Consider the following 16,569-nt stretch of genomic DNA (forward strand, 5'->3'; position numbering starts at 1 on the left):
CTGGGTTTTCTTTTTATTTTTAAAGCTGGTTTGAAACTAGTCTGAAGCTGTTGTCATAGTAACATTTTTAAAGATAAAAGGAAAGACACAATTGAACAAAATAATACAAATGAATTCCAAACACTCAAAAATCTGAAAATATTGAACTAGAAAAAGCAACAACATACCATTCACTATAATAAATACCATATACAGTACTGTGAAAAGAAACAAAATTGACACGAAACGCTATTTTTTCTGTTATACTGTTATAGAACAAAAGAAGCAAAAGCAAAAGCAAATCTTTGAAGTAAAATCTAAATGGAAAGTTATTCGTTCCTAATGTTGTCTTTTTTGTGTGTTGTTGTGATTTTACATCATGTTAAAATATTTTGAGGTTATATACATTTATGGGCACATTGGAATCTCATTATTGAGTCGCAGTTATTTTATGAATTAGAAAAAGATACAGAAATTATAGATTTTTAGAAATTACCATTACCCCAGACCCGCGTGTGAATGTGACGTCACCATTGTTTACTTTTACCGTAGCCACGCCCCCTGTTAGCAACTTGTGGCTAGCTCGGTCCCAGGGAACGTACAGCACCGAGGTCTCTTTTCTAGACACCACCCAGAATCAAAGACTGTCCGTCTGCACATAATTCGGTAAGTAAGCGTTTCTTACTTCGTGCTGACACTCGTTGAGTGAACGTTGGCACAACAAGCGCTATAGGAATTGTGGTAATAACGGTTGATAAGAGCGAGGATCGGGGAGAAACGTTTCATTATATGCTAGCGTCAGGAAAGCCTGCTAGCTTTTGTTACACTTAACGTAGCTCAGCCCTAAATGCAAGCTCGGTCGATGGCTGTTTCCCGGTGCTTTTAGCGTAGCTGGAGGACGACAACCAATAAACCAAATCAGGTTATCTGCTTGGATAACGTACTGAACTTATAAGCCCCGTCTTTTCTCTAGATACATGCTAAAGGCTAGGCATGTATCCGTTCTCAACGCAAACGACAGACCGCAGTGAACGTCGGTTCAGTACGTTTGTCAGAAGCTGACTTACGGATCAACCTCATATCTAAAATGCCATCTTAGCACCCTTGCTTTAGATAACGTCAACATTCATTCAGAATTTTCTGTCTACCACTGAGGGTGTTGATGGAAATAGTCGGCTGCATAGCGTGTCTAGGTGGTAACGTTGGATCGCAGCTTCCCTGGGATCCCACGAGCCGCGCTTCCTGACTGTGCCCCGATTACTTTCTTACCAATTCATTTTGCAGTTTTCTATTTTAATTTCTATTTTGACACAGCGTACACACGCTCCATGCGAAGGTAAAGCGGCTGAAGATGAGCGAGCGAGTGAAGTGTATATTTCTAAAATGTCAGATCGTACTCGTATTGATCGATTGGCTTCAATCATTGTCGGAGATAACCACGTTTTATCGCCATACATCGACTGACTTTGCAGTGGTTTGGCTCTATTGCATATAAGGGTTTTGCTGTTGTGCTTGGTTGAATAATGGAAGTCATGATGGTTGATAGTTCATTTGTTGCATTATCAGCCATCGATCATTTCTAAAGGTTTATTTTTTAAATGTAGTTACATTTGTAACTACATTTCCATGTAGTTACAAATGTAAGTGATTTTATAATTAAGTATTCATTTCAAATTAAAAAAGTATTTCAAAATGATACGTGTGATGAGGAGTTGCCCATGTGGTGAGAAAGGTTTAAAATTTTAAAATCACAAGTCCATTTCAGAAATAGTGTATTATTTAGTTGTCCCAATCTTAAAGTATTTACTTTGGTTTCTAAGGGCATAATGTAACTAATGTGACATGAACCCCATGTCCGCTCTGGCTTTTCCAACCAAAGCCACCCCCAACATCTTCAGAAATGTCTACAGGAAACACTGCCCTTTGTCTTCAGAACTAATCCTGAGCCTGAAAGCAAAAGTAAACAAAGTGAAAACCTGGCCAGCAACTGCCTTGTTTGGTTGTGTAGGTTTTAGATTGCACAGACTTCCTCTGTTTTAAACGTATGCGTTACAACTTGTCTACAAATGACAAATCACTGCTTCTAGACATAACCTTTATCGTATATGGTAATCATCTATTACTCACTTTCAAATTCGGGGAACAGATTTTTTTTTCCGTTTGTAAATGTTTGTAGTGAATTGTTTTCCTTTTTTTTATGGTGAGTGTTTGTAGCTTAATCTGATCATTTGTTAAATGTTGCCAAACCGTTTTTGTTGGCTCTCATGATGGATCAATTGATTAACAGCTTGATTTGGGTATTTTCCTTTCCTTTTCAGAGTTACTCAACTGTCTATTAGCCTTGAGGGAGTGTTTCTGTTCTTTATAAGCTTTCTGTATAGGTTTCCATCTGCCCACATTATTTGTTTGCCTACTATATTTACTTTTGTTTATGCTGCTCGGCTTCTGACTCAAACGCTCCCAAGCTGTATACATAAAAGCCTACTTGTGCATTGTACTACCTGCCACAGCCGTTTATCGCACCACCTGGTTAATGGTAAATTGTTCCAGAAGGAAGATATGTTTGCACATAAACATGGACCCAGGGCCCCTGTGTTTACAGTAGTCATGGCAGCACTGGGTTATTCAACAAATAGACCAAGCATGTTCTTCTCTCAGTAGTAGAAGAGAATGTTTGTCTTGGTGGGTAGAGCTGTAACACTGTAGTCGTTAACTTTTCTTTGCTTTAGTCTTTTAGATTAAACACTTATGATGTGACCATATGATGAACAGCCACATTTTTGCGGTCTTTGCAGACTTACTTGCGATTGGATGATGATCTAATTATCTTGATGATAACATTTTTATTTGAAAAAGCTGAAAGAAATACTGTTTATTGAATTTCTTTATCTTGTTCTGCTTTTTTGAGTTTTTTAATTAACGCTCCCTTTGTTTCTCAGGCCACTGAAGTCCAGATGCATGAGTCTGGGACAGAACCAACGAGCCGCACCATTCCAGCTACTCAGACAGAGAACGGGAGTCATACTGAGAATGAGAGTCGAGTGAGCAGCAGCCAGAGTCCTCCAGAGGCACCGAGGGTCAGTCTTTCCCAGCTGCATTCGTTTGGCAGCAATACCTTTTTATGAAAAACATATTTGTTTGCAAATGTTGTAGTAAATCATTAGCACTGAATCTTATTATTTTTCACAATAGACAGCATAAGCAGTATATGCAAAGCTGTAAGGAATTGTTTAACTTAAAATGGTCTTGACCTTTTTAAAATAGACTTACATTTTTTTCTTTGTCTCGTCCGGCGAGGCGCATATAAATGACTGAAACCGAATAAATCAATGAGGCAAAAAATAAAAAAAATAAAAAAACAAAATGCAAATATAAATATAAATGAGCACAAGAAAAATAAATAACGACGGACACACCTTAGGTGAACAGGTCAATAAGTAAATAACTGCTAATAACTGTTAATTGTTAAATTAATATTACTACTAATACGAGTGGTAAGGCATGTGCGCACTTACAGAGGTGTGTGTGTGTGTGTGTGTGTGTGTGTGTGTGTGTGTGTGTGTGTGTGTGTGTGTGTGTGTGTGTGTGTGTGTGTGTGTGTGTGTGTGTGTGTGTGAAAGGTCAGTAGCACCTTGGCCTTTGACGGTTGAATTGGGCACATGTTCTGTTCCTTGACCTCACATTAAATTTCAAAATAAAATACAAATAGCCCTAATCAGTATTATTGGATATATATTTATTGAACTAAATGTTGTGGGATCTCTTACATTGTAACGTTGGCTGTATAGAAAGGTTGTATCGTCTTTGCCACTGAATCCTCTTACTTTGTTAGTGTCAATATTACAAATGTGTGTTTCCAGTGATGCATGCAGCATATGTGCTAAGTTTGAATTAACAGTTATTTTGTTCTTATTCAGTCCTATTTATTGAGTTCTGTCCCCTGATTGTACGCACCACTAGCTAATAGATAATACCTGCAGTAGAGCTTGATCCGGTGTGCTGTGTTGTGGTTTTTCACACATAAATAACACTGAACATTTCACTCTCTCTGTCTCGCTTTCTCCAAACTGCAGTGTTTTCTATTTATGCTGAAAAGAGCGCACAGGAATGGGGGAAGGTTGTACTGAGGTTTTTTTGAAGGGGAGGGAGAGCACAACTCCTGCTGGGCGGAGGGATCAGTGTCGCATTGTTAGTTTTGTTTATGCTCACATTGTGTAGGTTAGCGCTGTTAGCTTGTTGGGCACTGCCGTTATTGCTGATGGGTGGTTGTTTTTTTTTAGTGCCCCAGGAAAACTTTACAATGGAGACTATCAGGTTTGTTGAATTCTTTTCATTTAGAGATTCAGAGTACAGCAGAGTTTTCTTATGAGATTTGAATATGTTGCTTATGTAAAACGTGTCCACGTGTCCGTGAAGGAAATGACATGTTTCATTTCTGCTTGTTGGCCGTAATAATTTCAGAATCCGTCATTTGAGTTTATTAACCGCTTTTATATGTCTTCTGTGACTGTTACTCTGTCCTTTTTCTAAGTATTAAATCTCACAGTGGAGGATTTATTGTGTTTGTTTTCCAGCTAGTTTTCAACGTTTCTTTCTGCTGTCAGTCATCTCAGAGTTCACAAGACCAGTCTTGCGGGAACAGAGCTGTGTTTACACTCAGTTGCTCACTGGTATGACTTTCAACAATAACAACAACAGAAGATGTTTAGACTTGCTGGCTGCCATGGCAACAGGAATTAGGCAAAGGCTGTTGCTGTGTTGATGGTGTCCACAGAAAAATAGTGGGGCCAGCTGGCTCCGTCTGTGGGATAGACCTGTTTTGGTTGCTTTGGTGGCCACCTCTGCAGCATTGAATTTCATAAGTAAGGACAAACTCCGGAGCAGTCATCCGTTATTGTTTGCCCCAAGCCTGTGTGAAAGTTGCTGTCAGTTTGTTTACCCGATTCAAAACAGACTCTGCCTTAGAGAGAGATGTTTGTTTGTGGTTCAAACCTTAATTAAAATATGAATCTCAAGTTCTGTTTTTGTAAACACACTCTGTATGCTTTTTTATTCATTATTTATATCTCTGTGCAATTTTGATTACTCTGTTTATGTTTACTGTAAACGTCCCCTGAGCTGTGAGTCCTGACAGTGAGGGGGAGGGTGTGGTAATTGCTGCATGCCTATAAGAGGATGTTGTTGTTGTTGTTGTTGATGTTGTGGAGCTGGGTGTTGTTGTTTTGATGAAGCTCTAATTCCCTGAAGCCATCCGTTGTTGTTGTTGTTGTTGTTGTTGTTGTTGTTGTTGTTGTTGTTGTTGTTGTTCATTTTTAACAGAACTGTCTCAGCTTGATAAAGCGACCAGTGAAGTGAGTAAAAAATAACAAGCAGTGTTCAGCTTGTTGTGAAGAAGCTTCAAGCTGTGTTTGAGAACACTGAAAACACGGACTGAAATACATTCGCCTTAAGCAACAGTATTAACTGATTATTGTATGAAAATATATTTATTGTAACACCAAATGAAGACTATTTAAGGATTGATCATCAAGATTGATCATTAATCAGACAAACGGGGCATCTAAAGATGTTACCTGTTTTTTTCTGACAGACAGAGATAAATGAATAATTGATTAATACTAGACCAGTTAATCAATAATCCCGGTAGAATACGCATGTGTTGCTTTCTGTAACTGATCATGAACAAGAGTTAAAAACCCAGTGTTCACCAGTCTTACGGGAGAGAAAGAATGTGTTGAACACTAAGCAACAATAATACATGTCCATGTGGTTAATAGCATTTTCAGAGGCATAGATCATACCGCTTAAATTTTAATCTTGTTCTATCTGTAGTTTGATGTGAAGGGTTGAGTCCTGCCTCATTTAATCTGCCCCCTGTCTGAGTAGAGACTTCATACATCTATGCCTTTATTCCGGTTTTTAAATCAGATGTTATGGTCTTTGCTTTGCATGTAAATTATGTTGTAGTTGGTTCAGGCCATGTACTGATATGTCATGTATTGATGCGTATAATGTGTTTCTGTTTTCTTTTACTTGCCCGAACTGTAAAGTTTAGGGAGAGAACTGAGGTTGTTGTCTTGTGTTTTTTTACTATGTTGATAATATGAGTCAAGATTATTTCATCTTATTTATTTGTTATAATTAATAATTGTATTTCATTTAAAATGTAATATGTATTTATTATAAAATGTAATTTTACGTTTGATTTCTTTGCATATCAGGCACCATTAAAACACTTTACTGAAGCTTTTGAAAAAGTCAGTTACACAGAAGAAGATATGATGTGGCATGTTACCTCAGCAGAAATGTGTCTGGCCCCGTAATCCCCTACCCTGATTACAGATATGCAGGACTTGTTTACATGTAAACATACCTGTTGTTTTCACTGGAATGCAGTCTGAACAGAAGGATGTAAATGCTTTTCCTGTAAATATAAACACGGAGAACTGCCTGCACACGTCGTATTTTCTGTCATGGCTGATGGTTTTTGCTTTTACTGGCTGATGCAGGTTCCAGTGTCTTTGTCTATGATGACCCCACCAGCCGAGGCTCCACAACAGCTACAGCAGACGCCGCAGCAGCAGATCCTCAGTCCTCAGCAGCTCCAAGCGCTCCTCCAGCAGCAGAAGGCACTCATGTTACACCAGGTAATGCATGCGCGGAAACAATCAAGCCTTTTCTCTGGCCACATTCAACTCTGTGTCGTCTCACTTAACTCACATTTCTACAGCAACAAATTCAAGAAGTCTTCAAAAATCAGCAAGAGCAGTTAAATATACAGCTGCTGCAACAGAAGAATGCTGGGATTGTTAGCCAAGAGGTAATACTTCTTCATTCTAGCATCACCATTCATCTCTTCAATATCTGGTCCTTGTATATTTAAATATTTATTTATGCCCCAATCTGGCGTTTAGTGACAGCTCATTAGCACCAAAGGTTAAACGATGTGATAATTAACGCTAAAATTACAGTAATTATTATAATCACGCTTCGCGGCGTGGAATATTATTTTCAGAATGTCTGAGCTCTTGTCACAACAGGGAGCAACGTGTTCCAAGCTCGTCACAGTGTGGAGGTAAAACAGGAGAGTGAAGCTGTACCTGTAACATATGTAGTTACATGATGTGGTTCTGGCTGTGGAACGTGCTTATTTGTCTGATTTTTAATTAGTCTGTAAAGAATGTGTGATTCTTCTCTATTTTCCCTTCACTCAGTACACAGTGCTCCGTCCCAGTGCCCGCACCGACTTTGTGAACATTCAGCTGCCTGTGGATGTGTTTTTTGTGTTAAAAGCCAAAACACATTACAGTTAATTAACACATCAGCATATGTGCATGCATTTTCACGACAGTGTGACATCATCAGTCTCGGCTGCCTCGCGCTGTGTTAAAAAATTTTCCATCCAGTTGCGGCCTTAACTTGTAATTATTGTTGGCAATTAACGGGAATTCATAGCACAAGTTAGAGCCTGGCTCAGTGCACGGGGCGACGGCGTGAAGTGGGACACGTGCAGTTGTTCTGCACAAACTTATATTAACACCTTTGCTTTTTTGTATTGTAAGTAAGTTAGAATTAAAAGTGCGAGTGTTTCTGCTCAGTGTTGGACAAACACAAAATGTTATGATGAAAATAAAGAGCATCAGACTTGTGTCACAGCTCAGACGGAGAGTTTGTTTTAACAACAACAAGTGAATTCATTACCTTTGTAAGTTAAGGTGTTGAAAGCAGCTGGTGTAGTTTCAACATCAGGACGGAGCTGTGAGCCTGTAAATCAGGTCTGGTGTGATATTTAGTCATCGTGGCTCCATACAAAATATATTTGGCTTTTATGAAGATTTGTTTCTCAACCAGGAAGCGAGTAAGGGCTGACGTGTGTTCTCGAATCCTTCTGTCACAGCTCACAGCCCAACAGATCGCTATCCAGCAGCAGCTTCTTCAGATGCAGCAGCAGCATCTCCTCAACCTGCAGAGGCAAGGCCTGCTGTCCGTTCTACCCACCAACCCCACTGCAGCTGCAGGTTCGCTGTCCTACAGTCACACAGGCGTTCAGTGGCATCAGCCACATGTCACTGACATGTTTATGTCATGTTACAGGCTGTGAGAATGGTAGCATCCTGTCCACGAGCGGAGACTCCAGAGAGTCTTCCAGTCAACAGCCGACCAACAACAGTCATCACTCAGTCCTGAAGAGAAAGGAAAGGTGCGTCTCAGTGTAATCACAGGGTTTCACACACGTTCTGTCCTGGGTCAGCTTAGTCACTACTTGCTAAACCTACCAACATGTTGACTGTGAGGTCATTAATAGATGACTGTTGTAATTCGCTACAGCGGCTCAGTGGATGAAATCACGCAGACAAGCCACCCGCTGTATGGAAACGGCATGTGTAAATGGCCGGGATGCGAGACCGTCTTTGGAGACTTTCAGGCATTCCTCAAGTGAGTGGAGGAGTTTGTACTCTGTTTGGTTTAAAGTAAGTTTTGTGTGGCATCAGATGAAGCCTAATGTAACCATTCAACCCCAGCACCAAACTGTTTCTCTGTGAAGATTTAAAAGTTGCTTCTCTGCAGGCATTTGAACAGTGAGCACACCCTGGATGACAAGAGCACAGCACAGTGTCGCGTGCAGATGCAAGTGGTTCAGCAGTTGGAATTCCAGGTATGTTTCATTTTATTTTAATTAAATGTATTATTTCTTCTTTGAAAGACATTTTTCATTTATTATAAAGTGTTTACATTCACAAACATAAACATCAAGGTCGCTTGCTGCAGTCAGGTTTTCCTGAAACTCCTGAGAAGATAAAGTAAACTCCTGACAGTTCGTGTCTAAAGCTTTGTAGTGGTGTGTTTTCACACCAGGCCTTTAAACAGAAGTGATGTCTTCTGATAATTACACTTCTCACAACGCCAGAACAGAAGTAGTTCCCACATCGAATATATTCACCGACTCTCTGCTTCTATTTCTGGCGTCTCCTCTAACAGCTGAAGAAGGACAAAGAGCGACTGCAAGCTATGATGGCTCATCTCAAGTCGTCTGAGCCCAAACCCGCAGCACAGCCCGTAAGCACCTGCACTCACTCCTTCAATTAAACTAAATATTGTTTTGCTTGTAGCTAAACTGTGTTTTTGTGCCGTAACAACTTTGTTTTTTTTTTTTTTTCAGGTGAATCTGACGTCTAACGCATCGTTCTCTCAGGCGGCGTTGCCCAAAGGCCCTCCCCCTATGAGCCTGTCCCAGAGCGCCACGGCGCCCTCCACGCCCCTGACGCCGCTCTCCGACTCCCCCTCGGTCCTCACTCCAAATAGCATGTTCACTGGAACGCCGGTACGGAGGCGCTATATCCGCTCTGTGAGCCAAGGTACCGGATCTGATGGCACCCTTGATCTGACTCAGACTCATGTTCTGACTCGGGACGGGATCTGTTTCTATTTATTTCATGTACGTGCAAGTATTAAACCCCGCTTGTCTTGGCACAGATATCATCGACAACAAGGAGTTCTACTTAAGCACTGAAGTCCGGCCTCCATTTACGTACGCCTCTCTCATCAGACAGGTAACGTGTCTGTAACAGGTGTTTGACGCTCCTGTTGGATGAATCCACAGTTTATCGTTTGCAATAAATTCTACACACTCTTCGTGTTTTTCAGGCAATATTTGAATCTCCTCGCAATCAGCTGACATTGAATGAAATCTACAACTGGTTTACAAGAAACTTTGCATATTTCAGGCGTAATGCAGCAACATGGAAGGTAGACAAATATCTGTATCTATAAATAATATAGAAATTATTTATGAAATAAAAAAATTGAATTTGGAAATCAGTTGTAATAAAGAAAAGCTCTGACGTTTACAATGCAAGTTGTGCTCTTGATCTTCTAGAATGCTGTCAGGCACAATCTTAGCCTCCATAAATGCTTTGTGCGTTTGGAGAACGTGAAGGGAGCCGTGTGGACCGTGGATGAAATCGAGTTCCACAGACGACGGCCCCAGAAGACCACAGGCAACGGGTACGTGCAACCAGCCTGGCGGCCAAAGGCCTGAGCTTCAGCCTGTGAAGGCACACGAGCGTCTGACCTTGTCGTTCCTCATAAATACACAACATTTACTGTAAATATGTCTTTCCACTTCAAGGCTCACATGTGCTGTGAAGATAACATTTAGCGTGTTTGTGCTGCGGATTTCATTCCTTAATGCACAGCTGACTTGTACAAGAGGACAAAAAAAAGCTACAGCAAACACTGACAATTACAAAATGGTTACAAGATAAAGAACAATAGCGTTTAAACACAGTAACATACAGTAAGATGATGCATGTAACCACAGCTGGTTCACAGTGTTGGTACAATCTGCACAAAGCTAGTGTTTGATTAGAACAATGTTAGTTCATCCGTCACTGTTTGCACAATACTGTGGCCACACGGCTCTGACTCGTCCCCCGTCGAACCACCAGCAGCAACTGAAAGCGTCATATGATGGGCTTAGTTTTTCTTTTGGCATGTCTTGCAGTTGTGACTCATTGATTTCATTAAACAAACACAACATGGGTCACGCGTGTATGCCAGAACTTTCTCCTGCCACACCTATCAAATGTCATTTTCTACCAGGGCCCATGTGACGTTTTCCACAAAAACAGTCAACTGCCTTTTTCTTTACTTGCACGTGATGTGATGCGGTGGCGACTGAAAGCAGGGACTTCTAGTCAGTTAGCGGTTGTGGGCTTGAAACTGGTGTTTATTCCCAGCATGCACAAGACTAACCTTCAACCGACCTTCAAAGTTAAAATGTGGTTGAAATAGTGTCAGTTATTGTTGTGACGTAACATAATCCAATGTCATGATTCAACTATGATTCAACGTTGAAACTCAATGAAATATTTGAGTTGTTGAGACTTAATAATATTCATTATATACTGTTATATTCATTCAGATCCCTGCTGAAGAACTCTCCAAACCAGAGCTTGGTTGGATCCGCTCCTCAGGTAAGAGACATCACCTGTTTTTAGTTCTTAGTGAATGATGGCAGCAACGTGTGGGACAACACTGTGCTTCTTTATGTTGTCTAAACTGCATTCGCCTGACTGTGATTATACTTAGAATTGTACATGTGATATTATGAACATCAAAGCTATATGAACACGCCTTTTTCCTTTAGCGTGGCGCTCCAGACAGCAGCAGCTCCCTCTTCCACCCAGCGTCTCTGGGCAGCATCCCATTGCACTCCCTGCCTCACGTTCTCCAGGAGCAGATGAACGGAGCACTCGCTAATGGGTCTGGATACCAAAGTGACAGCAGTGCTACGCAGTCCCCTCCCCAGGCTTTGTAAGTGTCATCTGCCCCCCCACTATGGATTTAACCCCGCTGCTGCTGCAGGTCCCCATGACATGTCCTGTTCACGCTCTTCTCTCAAAGCAGCATCAAGGAGGAGCAGGAGGACGAGGAGATCTGTGAAAGTTACCCGTACGAGTCTCCGGAGAGCACGGACGAGCACGGCCACAGTCCAGAGATGAACCCCGACGATGACGGCGGCAGCCCGGTGAGGCCCAGCCTTCACCTGGACCGCGTGCCTTCTCTCTGACTATGACGTTCACCCTCACCTCGCTCACAGTGTGCGCGACCCCGCGCTCCAAACCAGAGCTTCATCTACGTAACCAAACACATTGTTTAATGGGATTTATTTTCCTCGCATTAACCAGCCTCTGTTGTTATTAATCTAGCTCTTAATTCTGTCTGTATAGTAGATGGAGATCACAAGAACACATTTGTGAAACTGTCTTTTAATGATTTTACTTCTATTATATATTCGCACAAGCGTGACCAGAGCAGAGAAACCAAAGGAAAGGAAACATTTGATAGTTAGCACTTCGCATTGAAACGTTTTCCCCTTCTTCGGGGCCTCACTACCTAATTTTATTTTAGTAGTCATTTAGTGGAGAAAGTAAATGAAATGTTTCTTTACAATAAGTATATTCACTGCCAACATGATCTGATATATTTGTATTTGAAGTATAATCAATTGATCAAAGGAATAGAAATCTTTATACTTGTTGCTCTTTCGTCACTTCCATGAACATGGTAGAATTTAAAGAGTAGATCATGTAGAGTTACCATTATTGTAAAACAACCCATCTCTATGAATAAAAATCCTCATGATAAATGTGAGTATGTGTCTTTGATCGTTTTTATTGATTGCCGATCGATTGGCGGTGTTTGTTGTTGTTGTTGCGTGATGACAGTACAGCTCGCTGCCGTTTTTGGTTTTTACCTCCTAATGTACAGCAATGACTTCTTAATGGACGGTAATAGAATGAAGCAGATGCTCTGGGTACCGGACCGGTGTGACGCTGCCAGCTGCTGCGGTTTACCCCGCCGTGGTGCCAGAAGTGCTCGCTGAGATAATAAATTGTGATACGATGGTTCCATTCAGGCCTCGGCTGTCGCTCCTCGACAAAGCTGGGAGTTTGATAAGTGGATGGTATTGGCTTAACATCGACACGGCGCTGTAATTGAATGGATCTTCTGTGCATTACGCCGTGACAGATTTGTACTTGTGCTTCCTGCTTGCTGGGTATCGATCGCCCTGGAGTGTGCTCACAGTGTGGGTGTGTGCATTATGAGCGAGGATTCACCAGCTGGAGCTCAACGGCGCCACAGCTGCAGAAGCTCCGGTCAGTTTACACTGTTGGACCGGTCACCACACAGGTAATCCTCAGCGCAAAGGAGCTAATCTTCTGCTTGTGCTGCCTTTGAACCCATCTTTTTTTGATTAATATCTAGTAGGTGACTGGGATTCTCACACTTCTTCCACTGTCTTGAGTTTATGGTTGTGAGTATTTCAGTGGACGTGTCTTACGTGGGTTTCTCTTTTCTCCACTACTCGCAGGATGAACACTTCACAGCCTCCTGCACATCAGCAGTGTTGTCCTGAGCCCGAGAAGCTTCAGGACCGCGTGTGTGACGGTAAGTTCCTCACTTCATTCCATGTCGGATCAAAACACTAAATGTGATGCATGTGTCAGTGGAAGACTGTATTTTCCTCACAGCTGCTTCATCTGGATCCAAACAAAAGCTGGCTAATCGATACTCTGTCCCAGCAGACGTCCTGCTGCACATCTCTTCCATTAAACATGTCAAATCTCACCTCCACAACATGCTGCATGTTAATGGGGCTCTAAATAATTCAAGCGGCCTCAGAGGAGATCTGAACGACTTGTCAATAGGCCGAGCCGGACCTCCACTGAATCCTTGCACCATTAATATTTCTGGCTCCACTTCTGCTTTATGACACTTTAAAAATAAAAGGGGGCGCCCCAAAAACGGGGACTAGAAAGATGACGGAGCGGTTCGTGGGCGCGGGACGCAGACTCAGCACCATCTCGGAGCGAGAGCCGGACAGGACGGACGCCGATCCTGGCTCCCGGGACCCCCTGGGGGGCTCCAGCGCCTCCATCTGCTCCAGCAAGCTGAACGACAGCAGCAGCTGTTTGTCCTCTGATGAGTCGTACCAGCCAGACGGTGGAGGTATCTCAGACGAACCCTCAAAGTAAATCACTAATGTCTTAATACAAAACGAAGAACCCTTTTGTCTTATCAACTCATCCAGATGACTGTGCGACGCTTCTGCTCGCCTGCCTGCATTGCCGCTTCCACGAGTTGATGGACCTGCTGCCGGTAACGTGCGAACGGGCCGTGCAGCGCTGCTTCCCGTCCTACAAGTACATCATGGAGTCGGGGGACGTGCGGGAGCAGCAGGGACGCGACTGGTGCAGCTACAAGCTGGAGCTGGACTGCAACTGCTGCGGGTCCTGCCAGGATGCGGGGGAGCTCATAGAGCTGGCCATGGAGATCTCTGAGGTCTGCTACCGCTGAGAAAGGCCCTGTCTCCAGACAAAGCCTAAACTCTCTGCTTGTCCTCCATGCATCACTGTGATTTTATTTTAAACTCTGACTAAAGGTGTTAAAGGGACGACCATGTACGAGGGGCAGCGGCCATGTTGCCCCCTCACTGATGTCCTACTGTTACACTGTATCCGGTGTCTCACTCAGACCCGACACAGTGGGCGCCGGGCATTCGGCTGCTCGGCATTCTGGGAGCATGCTGTCCAATAAGTGCGGGTTTAATTTGGTGCAAGTCGGAGGAACGTGGGTCCGACAAGCTGAGGAGAAGCAGCAGGTAGAGGGAAGGTTGTCAGAGGCTAAGATGTAAGTACGGAAGCATGTAAGGAGGTTTTTATCCATGGAAACGACAGTAGTGTGTTAATAGAAACCTACAGTGAGTGAGTTTATCGAGGTTCTGCAAATAAATAATATAAACTGCAAAGTAAAGTCATGCCCCTTTATTAATGTAGTGCTACTTTAACGTATAGGTTACTAGTTACGCTATGTGTTGGCTCCTTCTTTTACTGTACACTGTGTTTACTGGGGGGGATGCCTTTCTATTTTAGGTGAAGAGCTCTCACGTGTACAGCAGTGAAGCAGAAATATCACCCTGAACATGACCTGTAATACAACTAACAATAAAAAGCACTTAAAATCCATGTTCTGTTTCCTGTTCAAACATTTTCAGCTTTGAGAACAAATGCGACCATGGAGTTTCCTGGACGGTGGTCAGTCCCATCGTGTTCACCTACCGAGTCACTCAGTGCAAAAACCTCCTGGACCCCAGTAATGGCACGCTGCTGTGGGGCCATTTAGAAGACGAGGCGCTTGAAAGCACCATTAGGAGCGTCAGACCCGTGAAGCGCTTCGTCGTCATCGATCAGACCGTCAATCGGCTGTACGGAGCCCGCGTGGCTAAATACTTCCAGGACAGAGGGGTCGTTTGCAAGATCCTTCCTCTTCCCACCACAGAGGAGAACAAGAGCCTGGAGTTAGTGACCAAGATCCTGGAGGAGGTCCATGCGTTTGACCTCGACCGGCGCTCGGAGCCCATCATCGCCGTGGGCGGAGGGGTCTGTCTGGATGTGGTGGGCTTGGCGGCCTCTCTCTACCGCCGCAGGACTCCCTACATCCGGGTTCCCACCACTGTGCTCGCCTACGTGGACGCCAGCGTGGGGGCGAAGACGGGGGTCAACTTCGCCGGTGGGAAAAACAAGCTGGGAAGCTACGTCCCGCCGGTGGCGACGTTCCTGGACCGCGCCTTCTTCCAAACCCTGCCGCCGCGACAGGTCTCCAACGGCATGGCAGAGATGCTGAAGGTGAAACGCTGCTGCTGCTGCTGCTGCTGCTGCTCACGGGCTGCCGTGTGTCAAGTGTGGAGTTTTCCAGACGCGGCCCTCGAGCGGCTCTGGGACCGGGTTCAACGTGTTTTTCTTGGCAACGAGGGCTAAAAGAGGCCGGTGACATCAGCATGATTCCCAGAACTTACCATTAACAATTCAAACCGCCCGTGTTTACAGTAATACGTGTTTGCGCCGTCCCAACAATGAGCGCGTCGTCAGCTGACTCCGCCGTGTCGCAACGGCTCCGTTCAGGACGGGCGTCCTGAGCCGAGCCTCCACAGCTGGAGGCTGACGCACACGGCGCCTGTGGTTGTGTGTCCTGAATGCTAGGATGAACAGCGTGTGCCTGCCGAGCCCTGAAACACTGCAGGGACTGCAGGGGTTTGCGACATCCTGACCCGTTTGAAGTCAGGCTGGTGCCGCTGTCTCTGTGTTTGGCTGTAACTCTCCCCACTGACTGCAGATGGCTCTGATGAAGCACCGCGGCCTCTTCGAGCTGCTGGAGGCGGACGGCAGCGAGCTGCTGCGCTCCAAGATGCAGTCGCCCGGCGGCGGCGGCGGCGCCGAGCGGGAGGACGGCGCCGCCGCCTCGACCCGCATCGCCATAGAAACCATGCTGGAGGAACTGGCTCCCAACCTGTGGGAGGACGACCTGGACCGGCTGGTGGATTTCGGCCACCTGATCAGCCCCAAGTTGGAAATGGTCAGCGAGTCCCTCCCTCCTCTTCTTCAGAAACCGGAAACACTAAAAGCGCGCTCACCTATAAATGTTCTGTGACTGCGCAGGCCGTGTTGCCGGCGCTGCTGCACGGCGAGGCCGTCAACGTGGACATGTCCTTCATGGTGTACGTGGCCCACCAGAGGGGGCTGCTGACGGCGCAGGAGAAGCAGCGCGTGGTCCGGTGCATGCTGGGCCTGGCTCTGCCCGTGTGGCACCCCGGCTGCACGCTGGACCTGGTGCGCGCTGCCCTGGAGGAGCGCCGGAGCCACTCCGCCGGCTCGCTGAGGATGCCTCTGCCCACAGGACTGGGATGCGCAGGTACTCCAGCTGCCTCGTCCCCGTGACACCTTCGCCTGGTCCATAGCGGTGATCGATGTGTTTTGTGTTTTACAGAAATTTTCCATGACGCACTCGAGGACAACGTTCTTTGTCAAGTTCACCAGAACTGGACTGATGAGCTCAATCAGCTGGGAACAAATCAACGTGTGTAATTTATTTAAGTGATATATAAATATTTGATAAATGGTGCATGAGGCCCATAATGTAGTTATGCAGACCTTAATGGCTGCACAGACACTAAAGTGCTACTACAACTGCTCCTGTGTCCGTCTGCCTCCAGCCACATCACTGAATCACGTTGACAAATGACAAACA

General features: G+C 44.4%; 2 protein-coding genes across 4 annotated transcripts; both read left to right on the plus strand.

The window, feature by feature from the left end:
• The first annotated feature begins 491 nt into the window (after nt 1–491).
• Nucleotides 492–12,135, plus strand: LOC114859121 (forkhead box protein P1-B-like). 3 transcript variants are annotated; one of them, XM_055510034.1, is made up of 16 exons: nt 492–645; nt 2,919–3,056; nt 6,489–6,626; nt 6,710–6,799; nt 7,877–7,997; nt 8,074–8,179; nt 8,308–8,415; nt 8,548–8,635; nt 8,959–9,036; nt 9,140–9,335; nt 9,454–9,530; nt 9,625–9,726; nt 9,857–9,984; nt 10,904–10,955; nt 11,129–11,295; nt 11,386–12,135. In XM_055510034.1, the coding sequence occupies exons 2-16, from the start codon at nt 2,934–2,936 to the stop codon at nt 11,549–11,551; spliced, it is 1,740 nt and encodes a 579-aa protein (XP_055366009.1). In that variant the 5' UTR covers nt 492–645; nt 2,919–2,933; the 3' UTR covers nt 11,552–12,135. The 3 variants fall into 3 exon arrangements, with proteins under 3 accessions (XP_055366009.1, XP_055366010.1, XP_055366011.1); XM_055510035.1 differs by having other exon boundaries at nt 11,389–12,135; XM_055510036.1 differs by lacking the exon at nt 6,710–6,799.
• Nucleotides 12,136–12,254: 119 nt separating this feature from the next.
• Nucleotides 12,255–16,512, plus strand: LOC114858948 (2-epi-5-epi-valiolone synthase-like). The gene is made up of 7 exons (XM_029156714.3): nt 12,255–12,933; nt 13,276–13,494; nt 13,577–14,175; nt 14,540–15,170; nt 15,658–15,897; nt 15,981–16,233; nt 16,309–16,512. The coding sequence occupies exons 3-7, from the start codon at nt 13,982–13,984 to the stop codon at nt 16,404–16,406; spliced, it is 1,416 nt and encodes a 471-aa protein (XP_029012547.1). The 5' UTR covers nt 12,255–12,933; nt 13,276–13,494; nt 13,577–13,981; the 3' UTR covers nt 16,407–16,512.
• The last annotated feature ends 57 nt before the right edge of the window (nt 16,513–16,569 follow it).

The sequence above is a fragment of the Betta splendens genome, chromosome 7 (assembly GCF_900634795.4).
Source record: "Betta splendens chromosome 7, fBetSpl5.4, whole genome shotgun sequence".
In the NCBI taxonomy this organism is placed as follows: domain Eukaryota; kingdom Metazoa; phylum Chordata; class Actinopteri; order Anabantiformes; family Osphronemidae; genus Betta; species Betta splendens.